Here is a 24,298-nt window from a genome sequence, read left to right as displayed (position 1 = left end):
GTTTGTTTTGTTTGTTTTTGCAGCAGTGAGCATTGAAGTTTGCCTTCAGGGCAGAAGCTGTGCTCCAGCTTTTATACTCATGATTCTTAAGAGTTTTCCTAATTGTAAAATAGTAGCTCAATAGAGTTAGAGGAAAACATTTGTTCTCTTATCTGAAGTGGTAACTAAACAAGTTTCACTAAGCTGTAAGTGGCCATGCATGAGTGGCAGTAAAGGTAATAGGGTGTTAGAATTTGATTAGAGGAAAACAAATATTAAATGAAGTAGTGCCTGTTAGTGTACGCTCCAGATCCTTCTCTGCAAGGAGATTTAGTGTTTTAGAGAGTGCTTGGACTCTTCAGACCTGTTACATTAACAAGGGTGAGTTAGGTTTCCCCAAGTCGATTCGCACTTAGCCATTTCTTCCATTAGGACAATTCTGCGAAATAGCCACTCTTTTTCAATTGAAAGTACATACGTACCATTTCTTTCTAAGTCACTTTTCCATGTTGTTCCTTCATGCCACACTTCCTATACTCAGAAAAGTACATAGCATCATGCCTACTGTCCATATTCTGGGTCATACTTATGTGAAACCCAACTTCTGGTTTTGTAAATGGAATGCAGTGAATGTTGAATGAGTCCCCCGGTGAGGGGCATGGCTACTTGATCGCCCATGTGTCACTAAAACTTTCAGTGCTCTGAAGTAAACGAGTCATAGGAAGCATCATTGGTGTGCTACGAAGGAATTTGAGGATTGTGGGCTTCTAGATAAGCCACAACAAAAACCTGTGGACAAGTGGAAGTGGATCTCATCTTAGTGCTATGTTAGTATATTTTATTTAATATCATGTATCACTATATATTCATTTTACCATGTCACCGACATTTAGAAATATGACCTCGAAGCTAGCATGGTGGCTCAGGAAGTAAAGACTCTTACCACCAATCCTAAGGTTCTGAGTTTGATCTCTAGACTCTCACAAGGAAGGTGAGAAATGACTACAGATATTCCTCTGACCTCAATGTATGTCCATAATCAGTAAGTTGTAAATTTTAAAATATATGGAGCTGGAGAGGTGGTTCAGTGGTTAAGAACACTTACTGCTCTCAGATTCCAGTTCCCAGCACCCACAGTAGGCAGCCTTCAGTCTTCTGTAACTCTAGCTCCAGGGACTTTAATGTCCACGACTGGCCTCAGTGGTACCCACGCTAATTTGGCATACATTCAAACAGACACATACACATAGACCCACCACAGTATTTAACTCACATAACTAAAAGTAAATATTTAAAAATTCAAAATACAAATGGTTTTTCATTGTATTCCCCAATAAGTGAAAATGTACCCAGTTTGCAGAAGTTGTGTTCTGTTTTACAGAGAAAAGTATCAAAGAAGGCATCGTAAAACTCAAAGAAGAACCATCTAAAATACTGTCTGGGAATAAATTTCAAGATCGATGTGTTGTTTTACGAGACGGGCATCTCTTTATTTACAAGGATCCAAAGGTAATTGGATAAGCAGGATTTGTGCATATATGTCATTACTTTGTATGGGTATTTATGTCTTCATCTGACACAAGTAGCAACCATCCCTCTTCAGAATAGTGCCTGTAGTTAGCCGGTGACTTCCTGCAGTCTCTGCAAGGTTACAACAAAACACCCAGTAACTAAGTCTAGATTCCTGTGGCCTTCCTATGAACCTAAGATTTTGTTGTTATTTGAAAGAAAATCACATCATTACTGAAGGGACTTTCAGTGCTTTAACACAAACCATCATATAAATCAGCATCATAGCCAACAGAATTAAGAGAGAAGATGTTATATTCTTTTTTCTTTTCTTTTTTATTAGATATTTTCTTCATTTACATTTCAAATGCTATCCCCAACACCCCCTATACTCCCCCACCCCTGCCCTGCTCACCAACCCACCCACTCCTGCTTCCTGGCCTTGGCATTCCCCTGTACTGGGGCATATGATCTTCACAAGACCAAGGGCCTCTCCTCTCATTGATGGCCGACTAGGCCATCCTCTGCTACATATGCAACTAGAGACACAGCTCTGGGGGTACTGGTTTATTCATATTGCTGTTTCTCCTATAGGGTTGCAGACCCCTTCAGCTCCTTGGGTACTTTCTCTAGCTCCTTCACTAGGGGCCCTGTGTTCCATCCAATAGATGACTGTGAGCATCCACTTCTGTATTTGCCAGGCATTGTCATAGGTTCACAAGAGAGAGCTATGTCGGATGGATCCTGGAGGATATCATCCTGAGTGAGGTAGCACAATCACAAAAGAACACACATGATATATACTCACTGATAAGTGGATATTAACCCAGAAACCTAGACTACCCAAGATACAATTTGCAAAACACATGAGACTCAAGAAGAATGAAGACCAAAGTGTGGATACTTCCTTCCTTCTTAGAAGGGGGAACAAAATACCCATGGAAGGAGTTATAGAGGCAAAGTTCAGAGCAAAGACAGAAGGAAAGACCATCCAGAGACTGCCCCACCCGGAGATCCATTCCATATACAACCACCAAGCCCAGACACTATTGCATATGCAAGATGTTATATTCTAAAGGCAAAAGAGAGGGTTTGGGTAAGGTAATGGAGATTTTATGAAGAATGGTGTAAAAAAGACAACCGAGTCTGTAGTGAAAGTTAACATTTTCCCTATACATTTGAATAAATCCTCCTCACTTACTGACTTCTACAGATCATTCCCTTTAAGTATTGAGTTTTATTAAAGAATCTGAAGTTGAAATGAGAACTAGATATTTTAAAAGCAGAGTTAGATAAATGATATAGCTATAAAATGCTGAATGTGGCATAAGAAGATCTCATCTCTACCGAGAGTTAGAGGTATGAATAAGGAATGTAACATCTCTGCTTTGCTTAAGAAAGTGATGATTATAGTATGAGTCCTATAGACGAATCATGTCAGTGTTTACATGGGGCATGTGTAAGAGGTATTTTTGAAACATGAAATGTGTAATACATGTTATCCTAAAAGTATGCTTATAAAGATACCTCTTAGAATAGGTAAGTTGCAGAATGAACATAAATATTCAAAACACTCTATCTAATAAGGATATTCTGAACCATCCAAGTCAACAAGAAGGACACCAGTAAATATTTGAGCAATAGATTGAGCAAATACTACATGAAGGAAGCTTTCGAAATGACCTGTGAGCCACAAAACTGAACTATGTTCAATGTCATTTAGTCACCATGAAATTAATACTAAGATATCAGTGTACCATGTTATAAACTACGTGCTTAGCTGAAAAGCATGAGTGACAGCTCCAGTTTGGAGAGGAATGTTGAGTAACTGGAGTACTCATAGTTTGTGAAAGGGTAAAATCCTAACATTTAACAGTTTCTGAATAAAGTTATTCATCTACCAGCCAATAATGACCCCAAGCACTTGTAGATGAATGTTCTTTGGCAGCTTTATTTACATAATTGTCCATAAATAGGAGAATAGTATAGTCATAAATAGGATACTGCTACACAGATTTCTAGTGTGAGTCATAACACACATTGTTGAAATAACCACAATCAGTATAGAGCCTTATCACAACTTGTTTGGTTCATTCTAAAATTAAAAAACTCAGAAATGATTTGCTTGGCCTGGGGAGACAAATAGCCAGCTGTAGAGTTTCCCAGGAGGAGGAAGACAAAGTAGTAGCTAGCAAGAAGCCTTCTCTGTCTTCTTATTGCACCTGACACACTCCAAAGGGAGCCTGCCTAAGTATCACGTAATTGTTTTATGTGTGTTCTCTCTACAGAGGAAAACTTTGAGAACTAAAGCCCCTACATGTTTTGAGTTATATGAGTGGGTTTTACGTTTCTGGAAACTTAGGTCTGTTGCTGTGGATAATCAAAGCTAGACTTTACAGGTGTGATTATTTTAGTGATGTAAAGTATAACCTTGTTAACTTTACCTGCTTCTCTCTAGTGAGACATACAGCTCATTCTGGTTTGTTTGGTCATTGATCTTCCATACTTCTGGCATGTTTGTTCAGGGTTGTGTTTTCAGTTGGATGCCACCCTAAGGGTTTGAATAATCAAGGTAAATATTTTGTCCAATCAAGGCCCTTATTCCAACAAAAGGCCCTTTATTACAATCAGTAGTAGAAGAAACAGCAGGATGGCCACAATATTCCTGAATGACAATAGTGTGAGTATTGTCTGGCAGCACAGTATGTGGCACTGGCTAGCTTCATTTCATCTTTCTTAAAGCTCCCTGGAATGGGGACTATCACTGCTCCTTCATGAAGTAGTTGAATCACAATGATTTCACATAACTAACCAGACACTCCAGAACCTCCTACAGAGGACGCTGGTATGATTTTCAGCACTAACATAGCGTTTGCAACCATCTCTATCTCCAGTTCCAAGACCGCAGAACCTTTCATCTGGTATATATGGGTACTGGGCATTCACAGATGAGATGAACATACATGCTGAGTTACCTGCAATATCATAAAAACACCCAGGATTTTAAATCATGGGGATGTTAGTTATAGAATTATACTGCAATTATTAGATGTAAAAATTTGGTTCTGGGACAGTTTTCGCTAATATATGTGCCCTATATACATCTAGAAAGTTATTTCCTGCAAAGGAAGTAGAAATTATAAACTGAGAAGTATTTTCAAAGCAACTGTTAATTAGAAATAATTTATGAATGTTCATTAACAACAAATTAGGGTAATACACCAGGGAAGATAGATTTGGTTTTCACAGGTTTTTCCCTACACAGAAAATGTTAATTAAAATATGCTCAGAACTGATTTACATAAAAGGTGAGAGGTTTCAAAGAATATTGCCATTACTCTCTTAATGGTGTGAAAAAAAAGCAAATGGGGGAGGGGTGATCCTTAACAGTTGCGTGAACTAATAACCAAACTCCTTCTAGCCCGAGGAATAATTCTGAAGCTCACTTATTCAACTGACTTAGTTAATAACTTCACTTTGAAATATAGAGATATAGTTTAATTTGTTAAACTTTTAGAGGCATTCACCAGGAATTAAATATGAGATGGAGAGAGGAGAGAGAGACAGAGACAGATACAGAGAGACAAACAGAGACAGACACAGACAGACATAGACAGACAGATGGGCAGAGAGATTTATAAACTGACATTTACTTTTGTAGAACTTTCCGTTCGGAACTTTGGGGTTCGTTATGCATGATCAGTTTGAACTTGAACTTGAGTTTGGACTTGAGAGGTTTCTTTTCCTGGCTGCTGAGTTGCCTCTGCCTCCCTTGCTGCCTTAGCCAACCATGGTGACCTGATGCAGGGATTAACCACCTAAACTGCCAGGGAGGATGTGAGCCTCAGTTGGAGTATGATTTAATGTCCTGACAAAGGTAACTAGGAATTACCTTTTAGCATGCAGGCTTAGTGGCCAGCTTTGAGCTTCTTGGATGGAGCCTATAGAGAGGTAGGTAAAGTCTAGACTTCAAGATCACTCAAAAAATGCATTTTTTTTTAATGTTTGGTCCTTAAAATTCAACAAGTTAACAAGTCATATCAAAATCATTTCTCAATTGTACTTAGATGAGATAATGTGTCAAATATTTTTAAATGCTCTTAGCAAGAAATAGAAGCTGGGGGAAAGAAACTATAGAACTTCACTGATAAAATATAATAAAAGTAACCTCACTGGTATTGATTTCTAACCTCAGAGTTGTTTTCTTAGAACTGTGTGAACATGATAGTTTACATCAAAAGAAAAATAGATAAGAACAATAGCAAATTCTTTCGGGAGTAAGAAAATGAATTTTTTTTTCAATCATTAAGATGTGCAATGCATCAGAAAACCTTTAAATAATGCAACGTAATATAAAAGTGAGCACAGAGGAATGCACGATAAAGCTCAGGAAAGGAATTCTGCATCCAGATCTCATTTTCAAAAATGTTGTATAAGTTCTATTTATTAATTATGGGCACTTAATAAATAAACTTCAGTAAAATAGTTGTCAACAAAAATGTTTAATTCTAATTTTCACATATATTGAAATCTAAAATATCTCAGGTTAACAAAATAATTAATTTAAAATACCAACCATCAAAACTCGTAAGACCCTGAAAATGAGTTTCTATCATCAATTGTCCTGGAGTATCTTGTGTTAAACAAAAATTAGAAATGTGTAAACACAGTGTTGTGGTACATTTCTATAATTCTACAGTTAGGATACCCTGGTACAGCAGAATTTCCCTTTCAGACCACAGATTAGGGGCAAACCACACCAAACATATGTTTTCACAGAGAATTTTTTTTCTTTCTTTCTTTCTTTCTTTCTTTCTTTCTTTCTTTCTTTCTTTTTTTTTTTTTTTTTTTTTTTTTTTTTTATTAAGTAGGGAAGAAAAGTTCCTTTCTGACTCAGACCGGAAAAAAACAAAAAAAAAAAACAAAAAAAACAAAAAAAGAAGAAGAAGAAGAAGGAGGTGGAGGAGGAGGAGGAGGAAAATGATCACAGCAGAATTTCCCTTTCAGACCACAGATTAGGGGCAAACCACACCAAACATATGTTTTCACAGAGAATTTTCTTTCTTTCTTTCTTTCTTTCTTTCTTTCTTTCTTTCTTTTTTTTTTTTTTTTTTTTTTTTTTTTTTTTTTTTTTTATTAAGTAGGGAAGAAAAGTTCCTTTCTGACTCAGACCGGAAAAAAACAAAAAAAAAAACAAAAAAAACAAAAAAAGAAGAAGAAGAAGAAGGAGGTGGAGGAGGAGGAGGAGGAAAATGATCTTGCAAGTGTAACTTTTAAGAAGAGCAAAGGGGGAGGGGTATGTTAGAGTGGACAAGGATGCATCAGATATTTAGATTGAGCATATTAATTAGGTGAACCAAAGCGGGCCTTTGATTGGTGGACTTCAATACTGGAATAGCTGGACCATGGTAGTCAGCCTCAGGAGGAGGAAGTGGCCAAATAAGGGAATAGACCTTGGTGGCTCGCCTTCGGAATGTAACCTAAGGGACTTTAGCAAGGCCGACACAGTGGGGGAGAAGAGGAAAGTCTTCCAGGGCCACATTCAAGCTGTCCTGAGACCCTTTGCCTAGCACTTGAGAAACGAGGACAGATGAATCAAGGTTATGCTCTGCTAGGTAGTAAGTTTAAGCCTACATGAGAACTTTTCTCAAAAACTTAGTCTATTTGACTTCACAAAAGAGCAAAATTAAAGCAAACAGCAATTCAGATCAAACATTCTGACCCCAAAAGAACTTATTTCCAATGCAAATAAACTAAGGGTTAATAAAAAGAAAAAAGTCTGGATGTACATTGTTAGAGATAAAAAGTTTGTCTTAATGTTATTCATAATTTCTCCCTCTGATACTGTTACTAGCCTGAAAGGGAAGTTAATGAATGCAATGTGTGTGCATATATTTTCAGTGAAAGTAAGAAACGTTAACACTGTGTAGCCTAAATTCTCCCTGCAAATCCCAGGGCTCCTTCACTGCCAGAGGCCACTTGTCACAAGGCCACTTGTCACAAGGCTTGAGTCCTGACTTCCTTCTTACTTTTCCTATCAGTATTTCCTCCCCAGTTCTCCCGCTCCCACCCGTGAAGCCTGCGTTTAACTTTATAAATATAGCTCCTACTTTTTACTTTTTAAATTTGACGGGTTATAAAGAATTGATATCACAGTATCACTTATATATAACACATAAGTGAGCTACTCAGTTGAACTTTTATGAATTTCTCTGGGGGCTGCATTGGAATTTATATAAGACAGTGTGTTTTATATTTACAAAAGCAGCTATTTCCGGTGAGCTCATTTCATGCCAATCACTAGACTAAGCTTGCTAGGCATTTTTGTTGTGTTGTTGTTGTTGTTGTTTGTTGTTTTTTAACCACTACAATAACTTTTAACAATAACACTCTGCTGTTTCCTTCAGCTGCCCCCACCTCTGGCTCATATAATCTCTACCCTCCCCTTCTTCAAGCATCTTTTAACATCTTTCAGATACTTATTTAAATAAAGATAGATGTGTCCAAAGGGCTTTGGAGAACATGGAAATGATCCAGCAACAGCAAAAATTCCTTTTTATGTTATATCTTAAGAAGTTATTCCTGATACATTTCATGTCTAACTACTTAGAATGTGCCCTTGCATGTACATGGTCTGTTTTTACCAAATGTAAAATTCATATTACATAAAATTGTCTTTATTATTATTATTTTATTAATCATTTTATTCATTTCCATTTCATTGCCTTTACACTCAGTGAGAAAATCTGACCTAAATGAGTCGGTCATCTTGACCATATATTTGTGTCAATTGTGATATTACTTTTTTTACTTAAATTTATTTATTTGATCATATTATAATCAAATCTGCCTTTAGCTGCTAAAACTTATAGTATAGTCATAAACATGGCATAAAATAAAGAAATCGGAATGAATTTATTAGTGTTTTACAGAAATATTAAGGAAATTTAAAATCTACTTAATTACAGGTTATATGTTCTTCCATTACAGAGCACCAAACACGACAAGATGTTTCCTCTTAGGTCGATGAAGTTTTATCTTGGTGTAAAAAAGAAAATGAAGCCCCCAACAAGGTAATTCTAAAAAGGAAAGGGTGGTAGACAAGGAAAAGGAAACAGGAATTAAATCTGTTGAAGGGCTTAGGGCTGAATAGCATTAGTTTAACACCTGTAAGGCTTAAGGTCTTCAATTACCTGGAGTGGATTGCCTGGCTTTGTGAGTATATAGGAGGGATAATATTCCCATGGAGATAAAGGTCAAACGACTTAGTGACCACCTCCTACCCTGGATGCGTCAGGAAATCCTCAGGAGACTTCAGCGACTTCCAGGATGTGGGTTCCTTGGCATCCTGTTCCTTGACAGGACACAGCAATGTCTGGGGTGTAGGGAATGGTCAAAGAATACTAAATAAACAAACAAAGAAATCAAACCTGCCCTTCAGCTTTCTGATGCTTAGAGTGTTTGATCCTGGCTTTGCGGTTTGCTCTTTATCTGAGCTAAATTCGGAACTAACATTACAGCACTTAGATATCTCTAATAGCATGTACCCTCTGAAATGTTATGTGTGTTTGTAATATGTGATGAGCCCAGTATTCGATTTACACCATAATTTGTTGTCACACTCACTTCGATTAGCTAAATACTATTACAGTATTCCAGAAAACTTAATGACCTGTGATTCTCAAATTTTATTACTGAAAAATTGTCATACTTTAGTCTTCATGTTTAATTTTTAGCTGAAGTCATATATGCATGTGTAGCACATGCACACATATACATACTTGATTTCAGACATTTCATAGATATTTGTCATTACTGTATTCATCATACATGTGTTGCTATAAAACACATGAGACAGGATACTAACACTAGCACAAAGTTTATTAATGCCCCAAATAAAAACATTAATGATTTAAGTTTTAGAGGCTCAAGGATGTGGTAATGTTAATGGGTGAGTTCCGTTAAGGGACATTATCTAGCTGTCTCATACTTTGACATGACAGTGGCAGGAATGTGTCTAACATATTGTTTGTATTTCTCTGTATGATACAGTTGGGGATTGACTGCGTATTTTGAAAAACATCACTGGTAAGTTAATAACTGGCAGCCTTTTGATTTTATATAATATTTATAACTTTGGGTAAAGAATGACATCATGGCATAGGCAGAACTGCAGGCAAGAAAAAAAGGAAAGCAACGTGTGTGACAGTCAGGCCTCTTACATCCTTGCCAGTGTCTCTTTCCAGAAACTCCATCTGATTTCCTCCATAGACTTCTGATGGTAGTGTGACCTACACAGCTCAGTCAGTCAACAGGTTCTTCAGGGCAGAAGTGAGGATTAAAAAGAAAAAGATAAATTCCTGAATAGAACAGCAATGGCTTGTGCTGTAAGATGGAGAATCAATAAATGGGACCTCATAAAATTGCAAAGCTTCTGCAAGGCAAAAGACACCGTCAATAAGACAAAAAGGCCACCAACAGATTGGGAAAGGATCTTTACCTATCCCAAATCGGATAGGGGACTAATATCCAATATATATAAAGAACTCAAGAAGGTGGACTCCAGAAAATCAAATAACCCCATTAAAAAATGGGGCTCAGAGCTGAACAAAGAATTCTCACCTGAGGAATACGGAATGGCTGAGAAGCACCTGAAAAAATATTCAACATCCTTAATCATCAGGGAAATGCAAATCAAAAACAACTCTGAGATTCCACTTCACTCCAGTCAGAATGGCTAAGATCAAAAATTCAGGTGACAGCAGATGCTGGCGAGGATGTGGAGAAAGAGGAACACTCCTCCATTGTGGGTGGGATTGCAAGCTTGTACAACCACTCTGGAAATCAGTCTGGCGGTTCCTCAGAAAATTGGACATAGTACTACCGGAGGATCCCGCAATACCTCTCCTGGGCATATATCCAGAAGATGTCCCAACCGGTAAGAAGGACACATGCTCCACTATGTTCATAGCAGCCTTATTTATAATAGCCAGAAGCTGGAAAGAACCCAGATGCCCCTCAACAGAGGAATGGATACAGAAATTGTGGTACATTTACACAATGGAGTACTACTCAGCTATTAAAAAAATGAATTTATGAAATTCCTAGCCAAATGGATGGACCTGGAGGGCATCATCCTGAGTGAGGTAACCCAATCACAAAGGAACTCACACAACATATACTCACTGATAAGTGGATATTAGCCCAGAAACTTAGGATACCCAAGATATAAGATACAATTTGCTAAACGCATGAAATTCAAGAAGAACGAAGACCAAAGTGTGGACACTTTGCCCCTTCTTAGAATTGGGAACAAAACACCCATGGAAAGAGTTACAGAGACAAAATTTGGAGCTGTGACAAAAGGATGGACCATCTAGTGATTGCCATATCTAGGGATCCATCCCATAATCAGCTTCCAAACGCTGACACCATTGCATACACTAGCAAGATTTTGCTGAAAGGACCCAGATATAGCTCTCTCTTGTGAGAATATGCAGGGGCCTAGCAAACACAGAAGTGGAGGATCACAGTCAGCTATTGGCTGGATCACATGGCACCCAATGGAGGAGCTAGAGAAATTACCCAAGGAGCTAAAGGGAACTGCAACCCTATAGGTGGAACAACAATATGAACTAACCAGTACCCCAGAGCTCTTGACTCTAGCTGCATATGTATCAAAAGATGGCCTAGTTGGCCATCACTGCAAAGAGAGGCCCATTGGACTTGCAAACTTTATATGCCCCAGTACAGGGGAACCCCAGGGCCAAAAAGGGGGAGTGGGTGGGTAGGGGATTGGGGGGGGTGGGTATGGGAGACTTTTGGGATAGCATTAAAAATGTAAACGAGGAAAATACCTAATAAAAAATAAATTAAAAAAAAAAAAGAAAAGAAAAAGGTAGTGAGACAACACTGTAACCTGACCCCAGCCAGTTGTGTGGCTGATGTGGGTTTGGGTTTATTTGTTTCCAGTCTGCTTTTATACCACTTTAAGTACATGCAAAATAATAAGATCAGTTCTGGGTCAAGGCAATAAACAAGATCCTATAGACACCTTTCTAAGGGCTAATTGGGATGACCAGGACAAAAGGAACACCACACCACACCACACCTGCCTCAGCTGAGCCCACTGAGCTTTGCAGTAACTCAAATGTAAATATTCTTAACCTGAGCCTATTTCCTGAGCCCTAGCCCCAAATCAGATTCCCGCCTTGCTTTTATTTCTTCCTCCTGCCTGGCCTGATGTCAAATCCCCATCAAGCGCCCCCAAAAGCTCTCCACCGCAGTGGAATCCAGTTTTTAGGAGATAAGTAGGAAAAAATTAAGGGCTTGTTTGTTTATTTAAAATAATGACTGTCTACGATGAAACTTAAAAAATTAAATAAATAAATCCATATCCTGATTTTAAATCTGTTTTCTCCATATACTTTCCCCACTGTATCCCTTCTCCTGCCTGCCTCCCAGATTGCACTGAAAGTCCGATTCCCACTGACCTCCTGTCTAACCAGTTCTCAGGTTGCATTAGGTTAGATACTTTCTCATCCCTTCTTCACACCAATGCTGGAGCCCAGGGCTTCTTGACCTATTGAGTATATGGGGAGTCTCTTTGTCCTTTCCATTTTTCTGATTCTGCTTTGGATTTCTCCTGTGCTCTCACCCCAAACACGACTGACTTTCCTCCCATGACCACATTTCTTTTCTGCTTTAAAACCTTACTGTGAATCCCGCACTGAAAGGCTTGCAGGCTTGCTACCTTGGTCAGCTTCATTTCTTTCCAGTTTTCTTTCGTACTTAAGGATAGAGCAGGCATGAGACTTTGATTTGCTGCTTCTTGTCTACCAGTGAGTTACACAAGGTGGTTCTAGGACCATTCTTCCATGATACATGCTGCTCCCTTCCTCCTGACCTCCATCAGCTCCAGATGAACCAGCAAAATCAAGTATCATTCGTTCACACCACCGTAACCTCAGAGGACACACTCACCTACAGTTGTTATTAATTGCTGTTTGTTTAGAGTATGCAGGCATGGATGATTTCACCTTTGCCTGGTGATGAAAAATGATGGTGAAAACTAATGAAAAACATAACAAGTTTTAGAAATGTCATTTTTCCTTTTTTTTTCAAGTAAATTGTGATCTTATTTTCTATTTATAAGTCTGGGAATGTGAAGAATTAAGTTTTATTGAAATGTTCATTATTTTCTTGTAACCACAAGAAGAAAAAAAAAAAAACTCTACCTCTTTAGAGAGCAACCTCCTCTCACCCTCTCCAGACTCCCGGATCAGCATCTGCTGTTTTTGTGTTTTCTGCAGCCTGCCTCTTTCTTTCTCCTACTGTGCAATGTACTTGTTTGCATGGCCACCTTCCCTAATGTACTGCGCAAATCGTGAGAGCAAGAGCTGCTCTATTTAGGGTTTTAGTAAACCATTACTGAGTGAGTGCCAACAGATATATAGTGATATTTATCAGATGAGACCATGTTTAAGCCTTTAAAAAAAAAAAAAACTGCCACTCAATGAATGCAGACATATGTTCCACTCAGACTGTCGGGAGAAAAGATGTTTTACTGCCACGTGCCTGAAAAACACCAAATGACACGGACTCTGCTCTTCAGAAAATATTGCTGATCATTGTGCAGCATGCCAATTTGATGTTTACTCCCCAGAAGGCTGACACCGCTTCTGCTGACATAGGCTGAGTTTGATTTCATTAAACCACAAGTTTGGAAGAGTTCAGAGATATTTCTATTAAATTTCTAACCACAATGTGGAAGACCAGTGGTCTTTTAAACTTGTCATATCATATAAACCTTGTTTTCATATAAACCTTATCACATGAACCTTGTTTTGTAGGCACCTGTGTTGTGACAGTTTACAAGCCCAGATGGAGTGGATGGCCAGTATCTTCATTGCTCAGGTATGACATCTGTGATGATCTCTAATCTATTGGACGTTGTGTTTAAAGGAAATGCGGGTGTTCTTAGAATTTTCACTGTAAGGTTTGTTTTTGATGTACATGGTTGGCACAGTTTCACTCGCATGTATTCTTTTTATATATACAAAAATCCAGACTTTTTCCATTGCTCTTTGAGAAACTATTGCCTGGCCAGGCTTCTTGTTCCTGGCAGCCCAGTGGCCCGCTTAGGAAGAATGTACTGATTCAGATCTTAGCTGTGGGAGAGCCCTCACCACTTTCACAATGGTAGGAAGAGCCGCATACAGAAGCTTACACTCTGCCTTCTCTCTCATCCTTCCTCCTCTGCCACTGCCGAAGAAAGATTAGGAAAGAACATTTCTTTGACATCTGTTGTATGGTAAATGCTGCATAAGAATCCAGCGTTTTTATGCACTAGGACACAGAGCAGAGCCTGGATTTGCTTGAACCTGTGCATTAAAGTGGTGCAGAGCTCGCAGAGCTCACCGAGACTCACACGACACTCAGCTTCACACTGGTCTTCCACTTTCCTTTTGGCAAAGGCTTAAAGAGGCCAATTAATTTAATGGATTCCCTTCTCCACCTTTTCTAGCTAATCTGTAAGACCACTTCTCACAGAGCATTGGAAATCATGGCTAACATCGTCACTTTAACTATTCAGATTCTTTTGCGATTCTTACAACAAAGTTAACTCATTCTCAAATCATCATCTTCCTCCTCCTCCTCTTCCTCTTCTTGTTCTCTTCCTTCTCTTCCTCCTCCTCTTCCTCCTCTTCTTCTTCCTCCTCTTCCTCCTCCTCCCTCTCCCTCTTCTTCCTCTTCTTCTTCCACTGTTACCACTACTACCTCCTCCTCCACTTCCTCTTCCACCTCATCCTCCTCTTCTTCTTTTGAAAAACATTTCTCTGTTATTTAACTTATTAACTTTTCCAGTGATTGATAAACATGCCCCTTTCTCAGCTCTCTCACTTTCTCATCTTATCCACTGCCTTGCATTTGTGGGGGAGGCAGATATGTGCTTAATTTTTTCATCATTTCTTCCATTTGAAATCTCAGATATTTGTCCTGTACTTAAAAGCTGGAACTCTAAATGCACAGTGTTTTGTGTAAAGTTGGAAGCGTATAGACAAAAGCTGTTACAGTATCTGTTTACAGCACAATTAAACTGATGCTTTTGTTTCCATAATTGGAGTCAATAGACCTTGATGTTGACAGTCAGGGAATGAATGGGACTTCTCCATTGTAGCACTAATTAAAAACATATGTGTAATTAGTTGTTTTGTCTGTGCCTTTTCTGCAATAATGTAAATTCAGTAAGGATGACTCTTATTTGGCTCACACGTATATCTGCCTCATGGAGCCTATTGTGCTTTCCAAAACATGTACTTACTGTTTCCAAAATATGAAAACGGTGACTCAATTAAGTAGGTACTTAGACCAGACCTGCAATAGATAGTGTGGTAAGGTGAAGCAAATGTAACAACTGGGATGGGAGGTGGAGCAATGAGGTAAGGAAGGGCATGGGGCAGAGTGGTGATCAGGGGATGGGTTTCAGAAGAGCTGAGAGGAGAGCCAAGGTCTGTGTCAAAGGAATTGGATGTTTCCAATATTTAAGGGTGTTGTCCTATAGATGGGACCAGCAGCTCCAAGATGTGAGGTGTCACCACAATCAATTCATCTCACACGTCTCCTCAAGCTCTCTCTGAGGTACGCTATGAGAAAAGGAAGGTGTGTGAACCCTGCTGTGAGCTTAAAGCAAGGGAGAACACTGCAGTGTTTGGAGTTTGAAAAACATTTTTTGAGACTATACAGTCTCCAGGTAGATACAGAGGAACAGCTCTGTGGGAGAAGTATCTGCCCAGGCTTAAGTGGGGACAATATGTAAAACATAAAGATTGAGGAGGAGAATTTTTTACATAAATTTATTATTTTTTTTAATTCATGGGCTGTTTAGCTTGATAGAAGTAATAGAAACCAAAGACAAATCCTACTTTTTATGTTTGTTTAAGACAAAACTTTCATTTCTTCCAGTTGATGTAGGATTCATTGATTTTTTTTTTTATTTTCATTTGCAATAAATTTCTTTCTGAAGCATACATCTGAAGCTACTTTTCTGTTTTCTGAGGTGCCATCCTTATATTAAAATTAAATACTGTCTGTAAGGTGCCATGTCTATGATATTGGCTTCTTGCTGCCCTATGTCTATGGTGAGGTCTGTCTGCCTTCTACCAAGCTCACTGAGTATCTCAAGGTGAGGCAGAGTAGCTCCGTCTTCAAGTACTGACTTAGTACATTGTAATCTGAACGTCATAATTTTGCTACATTTGCAATAATGATTTTATAATAGGTGCATATTTTTAAGTAAGTGCAAATTTAACACTTATATGAAGCTTGAGGGTATAATTAAACCCAAGAAAAGGTGTGTCTTTTGTGGATAAGCTGTTTTCAGTGTGTGTTTGTTGTGGGTTTTTCCCCTCCGTTTTTTTTTTTTTCCTTTAAATTAAAAAACCTAAGTTTTAGGATCTACTTAACTGGTGATTTTACAGAATGTTCCCAGAGATGTAGAAGAAAGAGTTTGGTTCAGATCAAATGGAAGTTGAGCTATCTGTGAGGGATACAAATGAACACATTGACTTATAAAACGTGCTTTAAAAATGCAGGCAACAGTTTGGGGTTGAAATATGTATATGGGGCAAGCTGGGTTTTGGATTGCATTAAAATCTGTAAAAGAGAATGGAGTAGTCAAACAAACAACCACTCCTCCCAAAAACAAAACGAAAATAGGGAGGAAAACATAGAACTCTTTAGTAACCACGAGGCTGCTCCATACATTGGAGATCAAGCCAACTTGATAAAAGAAGAAAACCCAAAACACCAACAAATAGAAGCTGTAGGAAGGAACAACAGTAGCAAACACAGCTAGAAGTAATGAGTTTGTGTCTGATGTGATTAGTTAGAGATATGAGGCCAACAGAGATCTGGTTGTCCCAACTGGTTTGACTCAAAGATTGGATACTATATATTTTTACATATATGCTGACAGAGATAATCTAGGAGCTAGAAGAATCATATAGGCCATGACTAGACACAAGGGAGCACTGTTACTCATAATTGTTCAAAGCCATTATACATCAGAGAGGGTGGGACAGACATTTTTCCTCAGTTGATTGACGACAGGGCAATGATATACTGGCCTACTGGACAATTAAAGGTTACTTGCAATCAGAACAATTGCTGACTGCAAAGAAAAGAAATAGCATGGCTACCAATGTAGAGAAACTAGTATATCTTTCAATGGAAAGTCACATATTTAAGTATTAATGATATTTTTAAATTAAATCAGTGAGGTTAGCCCTTGTGATACAGGAAAAGCTGATAGAGGTGTCAAGGTGGAAGAGAAAGTGAAAAATAATATGCATGTAATGAAGAGTCCAGTTTCCCTAGGGCAGTATTTGCTAATCACTACAAGTTTAAGGTTAACTTTAACATGAAAGTAATCTAGAACAATCCTGTGTATTTGTACTGCATCAAATAGCAGGTACCATCAAAAAGGTCAAATTACTATGAAGAGCTGAGCTTAGAAGAAATAAATGTAATAGAAGGAGAAGCAGCATATTTCTTGACAATAATTCTAAGTGGATTTCCTAATTTACAATGAGATCTAAGCCGGGGTCTGAAGGAGAGGGAAAAAGGGAAACTTACAAAAATAATGGCTGTGAATTGCTTCAAGGGTCAAGAGTCAAAAGAATATCCACAGTCAGTGAAATGAAGTAAGCAGGGTGAATGGAGAGAGCTAGGTAAGAAAGTGAGAGGCAAAGTTGGAGATTGATCACAGTGATTAGAGTATAGTCTCCTCCCAGCATAATGGTCTCCGTTATGAAATTCTGAAGTCTTTTTACCAACAGCTTACGGATGTTAAATGACAAAATTCACTTAAACCTGGAAACTCTTGCCCTCCCTACTCTCTTATAAAGCATATCTCCTATACCTCTGGAATTTCAAAGCCTAATTTACAAAATTACTGAGGGCCTTCTCTGTTTTCTCTCAGCTTTATTGTTGCAATATCCCAATTATATAGCATCAAAGGTATTTAACTGTGTCCGGGACCATGGCATAAGAGTAAAACTTTTTCAATGGTTAAATATTATGTAATCTATTATGATTAGTTTTTATGAATTGAGGTTAATGCTACCATAATTTTAAGGGATATTTGATATGCACAAATATCAAATCTGACAATAATTGGACTTTTACTGTAGGATGTGTGTGGATTAAATGAGGTATAGGTATATTGGTTAAGACAGTGTGTATCCATCATTATCAATTAGCAGTACAGTATAATGGGCAGAGTAAATACTTGTAGGAATAAGTTATTTGCTGTATGACAATATGTTAAAATCCTAACTACAGATAACAATATGTCGACAAGCTTTAAAATTTGAGCAAAATTAAGAGTGAGGTTTTAGTCACATTAGTTACCATTTTGTTTTATTCCATCAGACATCTGTAAACTCATTTTAGTTTGCTACTCAGTGGGTTATTTTATGATTTATTCATTGATTTAATACATCGCTGTCTGGAAATCAATTTGCCTTTCTCTTCTTTTAAAATGCTAATCTGTGTAGCTCAAGGACTAAACACTCAAGAGCTTACATTTTTACCTGTGGATACATATATCCCATAGCAAAGTTAAGTTTTCTCTGGGCATGACTATGATGGTTTGGTGGACTAGAATTCACAGTCAATAATTTGAGGACAAATTTACCATTCTCTCTGTTTTTGTCACTATAAATGTGTGTGTTAAAGGGTAACACTTCTTTGAAATTCAACTAGATGAAAAAGTAACATTTTTTTTTTAAAGGTCATGAAATAAGGCTAAGTTTTCAGCTAGTCATGCCTTAGGTCAGTATTGGGATATATAAGACCAAATTATTCTCACATTAAAAGATGTGAAATCACCTTTGATGTGGGCAAGAAATAAGCGGTTAGCTACTTTGATTACAGAGCCTAGAAAATAAAGACAACTACATTTTGTTTTGTGTTACAAGAGACTTACTATTTCCCTCCAATATTTTCTACCATTTGCTTTGATGAGTGGTACAGAAGGCAAGTGTTTGAAACTTAGAAATTGAACTGAGACCTCAAAGCTCAGTTCACTTAAGTGTTTCACATCCCGGAGCCATGTGTCTGCCAGAGTCAATGTCGAAGTAATTACAAATGGGATTCTCACAGAAAGTAGATTATTTGGCATGGCTATGGGGGTGTGGTACATAATGAAATCACACACCAATGGCACTAAATTGTGTTTCCACAGCATGAGAATGATATATGGCCGCCAGCCGGAAAGGAACGAAAACGTTCAATAACCAAAAATCCCAAGATTGGAGGTTTACCTCTAATTCCTATCCAACATGAGAGAAATGCGACCCAGGCCCGGAAGAATATTGAGGTTGGTTATAATTTTGTGGTTCTTGTTGTAGCCTCTGGTATTTCCCTGTGGCTTAACATGGCTGGGTGTACTAATTACATCATTGGCTTCTGGTGCATAGCAGCAATCACTTTGCGAAACTCAATAATGTCCATACTACATGAAGAAAATGGTGTCAGTACCCTCTGCCACTTGCTTTAATACCATTAGCCACTAGGTACATATACCTGACACCATGTGCAAACTCTAAAGTTGCCAAGCAATTTAACATATTAATCTAGGAACTCTGGTTGCAAAGCCAGTCCCGAGTCAATTTCATAAGATCACTTATAACATCCTTTAAGTGAATATAGAGCAAAAAAGGTTACCCAGGTCCTGTCACAGACGCCCAGGTCTAGTGTAATAATCACAATCCAGACTTGGAAAGCTGGGGTATTTTAGAGACATCACAAGTCAATTTCTGAATTTCTATATGAATTATTTGACATTTTTTAGAAAAGCAACTTTTCTTTATCATCGTGTGGATCAGAAGAACATAAATAATGTCAGTCTTGACATGAAATAAGGTCTCTTGAGAAAGAACCTACTCTACTCCCTTTGGGAGTGACCTTTGGCATAGTATAGTACCTTAACTAGGTTTCTCAAGGACAAAATCAAACACAACAAACAAACAAAAAACAACCTATGTAACGGGTAATATAGATTATAGATATAGATACAGATATAGATAAAGATATATTCTTTGGAATTTAATTTTGGCTAAGATGTTGGAATCATTCTTTGTAAATCCAAAGTACCTCTACCATGCACACATTGTTTGTCTCTGTTTTTCTTTTTATTTTTTTAATTAATTTTTTTAATTAATTGGGTATCCGTGGAACTGTCATTTATACCTGCTGGGAAAGGGAAAATTAATTTTCTCCAGTGGAACTGCACTGGTAAAATCAACCACTCCAGGGCAGATCTCATGTTGAGACATAGTTGACCACTAAATAAAGGACTCCACAGTTTTTGTCTTTGATTTTTTTGGTTTGTTTATGTAAACTATTTTGTAGTTTGCTGCTGGGTTATTTTGTTTTGGGGTGATGTATTTTGTTTCTTAGGTTTTGGGCATGTTGTTATATTGTTTGGGGGGGTGGATTTTTTTTTTTAAAAGAACTTAAAATTGGGTGTGTAGAGAAGAGACTATCTGGATAAATTTAGGGGGGAGGAAGAATATAATCAAAATATATTTAAGTTTAAAAAATTATATAATTAAAATATAAAGTGTTATAAAAAAATAAATAAATCACCTGAATATTGCTTAAGGCAAAGTAAAATTAGAGCCTCCATTTTAGAAATACAATGAACGTTAGAACCAAAAAGCACTAGATTGGCTCAGTGTGTTCTCTAAATATCAAGTGTCTCAAATACTGTTTACTTGTTTTCCTGTACTTGTAGATGGCAAGAGCAGAGCTTGAAAGGCTGCAGCTGAGTGAAAAGCAAGATACTCGAGACTTTACAGACTCCAGCTTAAAAGACCGAGCCTCCCTCATAGCCCACTGCTTGGAGCACAAAGATGAGAAACTTCGAAATCGTGCCAGAAAACATCGCAGTTTCAACTGCCTGGAAGACACCGAGGCAGAGGGCCCACATGGCCTGCCAAAGGCCTATAAAGGTCCAAAGACACTGAAGAAGACAGAGGAAAGAAACAGCAAAGCTACCTTAGACGCAGATCATAAGCTGCCATCAAAGGTCATCGAGGAACTCAGTGTGGTTCTCCAGAGGTCACGGCCCCTTCATAAAGAGCTACCAGATGAACAGACGTTACAGAAAGAAGTAAAATAAATCATTGCACAAGTTATTTTTTTAACATTGTATACAACATGTGCAGAACAGAAATCAAGCTGTAATTCTTGAGTTTCTATATCTCGATAAATTTGTCTGTATTTAAGCAATTTGTTTGTCTATACCTAAGCATCAAAAGAGCATTTTAAAATATGTATATATGTGGTTAAGTGTAAGATCAACTTTATTTTGGTTTGGAAACTTGTAAAGTTCAATTGTATTAACTTTAATAAGTCTTTGAGTCACTTAAAGTGGCCAGCTCTTTGAAAGTAGATGTGTAAGTGGGTTAATTTATGAGCAGAAATCTGTACTTTATTGTATAAAATGCTATGTGTATATGAATCTTATGAAATTGTATCATAATTTGCACTTTGAGAGGCTTGTAAATTAAGTTGTTTTGTGTTTTTAGGTTAATATAGGGTCCGTCTTAGGGAGAAGAAAGGGAAGTGAGTTCCAAAAGGGAACAATATTACAGTGGCTGCTTGACAAACATTGGGAAGAGAGGCAAGAAATGAAAAACATTCCACTACCCATGGAGGTGGCCTAATTCACCAAGAAACAAACCTTTTTAAGGAGATCCTACTTGTTAAAAAAAAATTCTCAGTGTCTTGAATGAAACAAAAATATTGATCTGGCCTATGTTAGTAATGGCACTGGCTGCTGCCATTTATGGTGTGAGTAGATAAGCCCCAGGGCATATTCACTACATCAGTGCAACTTTTTGTCAGTGTCTGCTCAGAGGAACTTATTCTGCACTGAAGAGTGTGTGCATGGGCCCAGCACGGATATCATTTGCACTGTTGCTGTATGCAGGCAGTTCTTTAGGGCTCCAAACCTTATTTTTGGTACGAATAAAATTTATCACAATGGGGTCTTTTGCTCTTTTGTTGTTGTTGTTGTTGTTCTATTTTTTTGTTTCATTTCTTAATGTAACATGATGTTTACTTCTGCACTGTCAGTAACTGTTGGAAGTAGGCAATCTGTGGCTACTTATACAACACGTTTGCCGGCAGGCAGTTCACATTCCATTTAACTTTTTCTTTCTACCTGTAGAAATGACAGAGCCCTGCATTTTTGTTGCCACACAATGATTGGGAACAGATTTGACAATTTTCATAACTCAGACTACATTAGCTTATAATAGTTCATGTTAAAGATGGCACTTTTTATAGATTGCTTCCAAGTCAAGTTGGTTTGGTGACTCTTACAACTGGAAGTCATATAGGTGATCTTTATTCTCAACATTTCTTTGTCCTCTTCAGTGTATTTTTCCTACTTATGACATGTCTGGTCAATGAGTTCAAGCCTTTGTTTCACTTATTCACAGGAAGGCACCACGCTATGAATTACTAGGACTGACTTCACTCAGATATGCTAACCCCATGTATTTGTTAAAGATAGCAGAGTTTACCAGGAGTCGGTGGAATTTATTCTTTACATCCAAATAAATTGTAATGGAAATAATAAGTAAAACTGCAGGACAGTTTTAGGAGTTGGTGGCACTACCGAAGATGCTTCCTTCAAAGCAAGATATTGTGTTTTGAAGGAAGAAAAGCTTAATTTTTAGTAAACTTGTTTCTAATATGTAATCATATTTATATTTTTATGCTGTAAAGAGTCGTATGGAGCTGATGTTATTGGCCTTGTTGAGAATGTGTCATGTGCTTTGGCATACCTTTCTGGAATTCCTCCTGAGAGTTGACTGTAAAAACTGCTCCCATCTGTTTCTCTTTTTTTCATAAACAATTGTCTCCATTTTTCAATTGTAACATAAGGGCTAATGGTTACATCTCACATATTTTGAGTAACAATTAAAATAGTTTTACAAGTCCTGTCAAATATGCCTCTTGTCTCTATTACTTTCAGAAATTTAAATTCATTATGGTGAAATGAATCAAGTACTTTATTCTGTTTTTTTTTCTCTTTTACACATTGAGTGTGATACATACTTCTGTCTTCCATCATTTTAAAAACACATCAACATAAATGTTTTTTAACTTTAAAGCCTGATTACTTGCAGATATATCCTGAAAGGGCCTAGTACACTTCCTTTCATTTCTATTCTTCTAAAGTCAGTTATCAGCTATAATCTAGAACTACCTGATGTCTAGACATTGCCTGACGGTTCATCAAAATGGCACTGAGAACTCCAAGCAGGAGCTGTGAAGGCAAAGCTCTTGACTGGCGTACAGATCAGCTGCTGATTTACATTGCACATAAGACAAATGATAATTCTAAAGTACTCAAAAATTGCATTTTGCGGAAGGGGATGCTTTGGGAATGGAGGTTGCTATTTAACATCTAATTAACATGTTAACAAAGATGAGTAACACTCTCACTAGCTTATAACAGCTTATCAGAATTTCCACCAAGACACATCACTCAAGAGAAGTGAGACTTAGGCTTAAAATGTGAACATTTTGCCATCACGTGCAGCTATATTTATCTCTAATTGGAAACCACACACTAATGAGTCCTACAGATTACTAAAGTACATCTTTTTAAGATGTAGTTATTTTGGTTTAACAAATGCAAATTTTCAAAGTGTTCATAACTATGTTGTCCTCACCTTCTCTACCTGGACTATATGTAGAAGGTCAAATTTCAGTAACTTTTCCAAGTTAATATTTTAAAATTATTAAAATATATTTGGTGAGGTATAACTACTTTTTAAATAATTATTTTGTGATTACTATTGTATGCTTACAAAAATCATGTGTACACAGACATACATTATGGGTCAAATATATTAGGCAGATAGGTAAATAACATAGAAAGAGGATCAATCAATGTTATTTTCTAGTTCCCCTTTTATCTAGAAATATATTTTTAGGTTTCAAACTACTTCTAGAAGTTTTCCTTCTATGCTAAAAAGCATGCTAATGAACACAATTTCCAAAGTGCATGGGTTGAGTTTTTGTAACATCACATTTAGCCTTAACCGTCAAAATCTTAAAAAAGTGATTTTAAGGTAAGTCCTTTCAAGAGATATTTTAACAGAACACGAGGAGAGTGAGCTCAACTCTGGTCTTGAGAAGTACACCAGGAGGCCATTACGTCATACAAAGAGATAGAAAGGATTCATGCCCAGCAGAGGACCAAAGTGTCTTCCTCCCGTACCTACTCCACTGATAACTCCAATATGTTTCCAACTCTTCTCTCTCTCTCTCTCTCTCTCTCTCTCTCTCTCTCTCTCTCTCTCTCTCTCTCTCTCTCTCTCTCTCTCTCTCTCTCTCTCTTTTGTCCTTTCCAATCCAGCTATTCTAGTTGTTGTCCATTGCAGAGACCTAAGAGAGAAAATTTAAGTGGCAGTCATTCAGCTCACGAGGGACAGACTCTGTATCCTCTCATGGCAGGCACCACAGGAATGCCATCACATCCTGAAGGTCCAAGCGTTAGCTGAGAAAAAAGCAGATCAAGCTGCAGATCAAGCAGATTTATCTGAAACTGCTGTAAAGGGAGGAGTCTTATTTTATCTCTAGGGCACCTGCTTCAAGAAATTAACATGCTTAAAATGATACGTGCATATTTATAATATACGTGCATATGTATACATAGTTGTATACGTATATATAATAAACATTAAAATGCATAAAAGTGAGATTAGTGATAAGGTGATAT

At 37.6% G+C, this 24,298-nt stretch overlaps 1 protein-coding gene across 4 annotated transcripts in view; it reads left to right on the top strand.

Annotated features, from left to right (window-relative positions):
* Arap2 (ArfGAP with RhoGAP domain, ankyrin repeat and PH domain 2) overlaps nucleotides 1–22,510 on the top strand; it is a 166,028-nt gene extending 143,518 nt beyond the window's left edge. For all 4 annotated transcript variants that reach the window (XM_085836702.1, XM_029477281.2, XM_021162421.3 and 1 more), the window contains 6 exons: nucleotides 1,361–1,488; nucleotides 8,479–8,561; nucleotides 9,541–9,576; nucleotides 13,341–13,404; nucleotides 18,737–18,871; nucleotides 20,291–22,510. In XM_085836702.1, the coding sequence (XP_085692828.1) occupies nucleotides 1,361–1,488; nucleotides 8,479–8,561; nucleotides 9,541–9,576; nucleotides 13,341–13,404; nucleotides 18,737–18,871; nucleotides 20,291–20,677 (833 nt within the window). In that variant the 3' untranslated portion in view covers nucleotides 20,678–22,510. The remainder of the gene's footprint in view (nucleotides 1–1,360; nucleotides 1,489–8,478; nucleotides 8,562–9,540; nucleotides 9,577–13,340; nucleotides 13,405–18,736; nucleotides 18,872–20,290) is intronic.
* Nucleotides 22,511–24,298: the final 1,788 nt, after the last annotated feature.

The sequence above is a fragment of the Mus caroli genome, unplaced genomic scaffold (assembly GCF_978045245.1).
Source record: "Mus caroli unplaced genomic scaffold, Mus_caroli_1 scaffold_4, whole genome shotgun sequence".
NCBI classification, from domain to species: domain Eukaryota; kingdom Metazoa; phylum Chordata; class Mammalia; order Rodentia; family Muridae; genus Mus; species Mus caroli.
The sequence above is the reverse complement of the archived record's forward strand: the minus strand, read 5'-3'. Positions and strand labels throughout refer to the sequence as shown.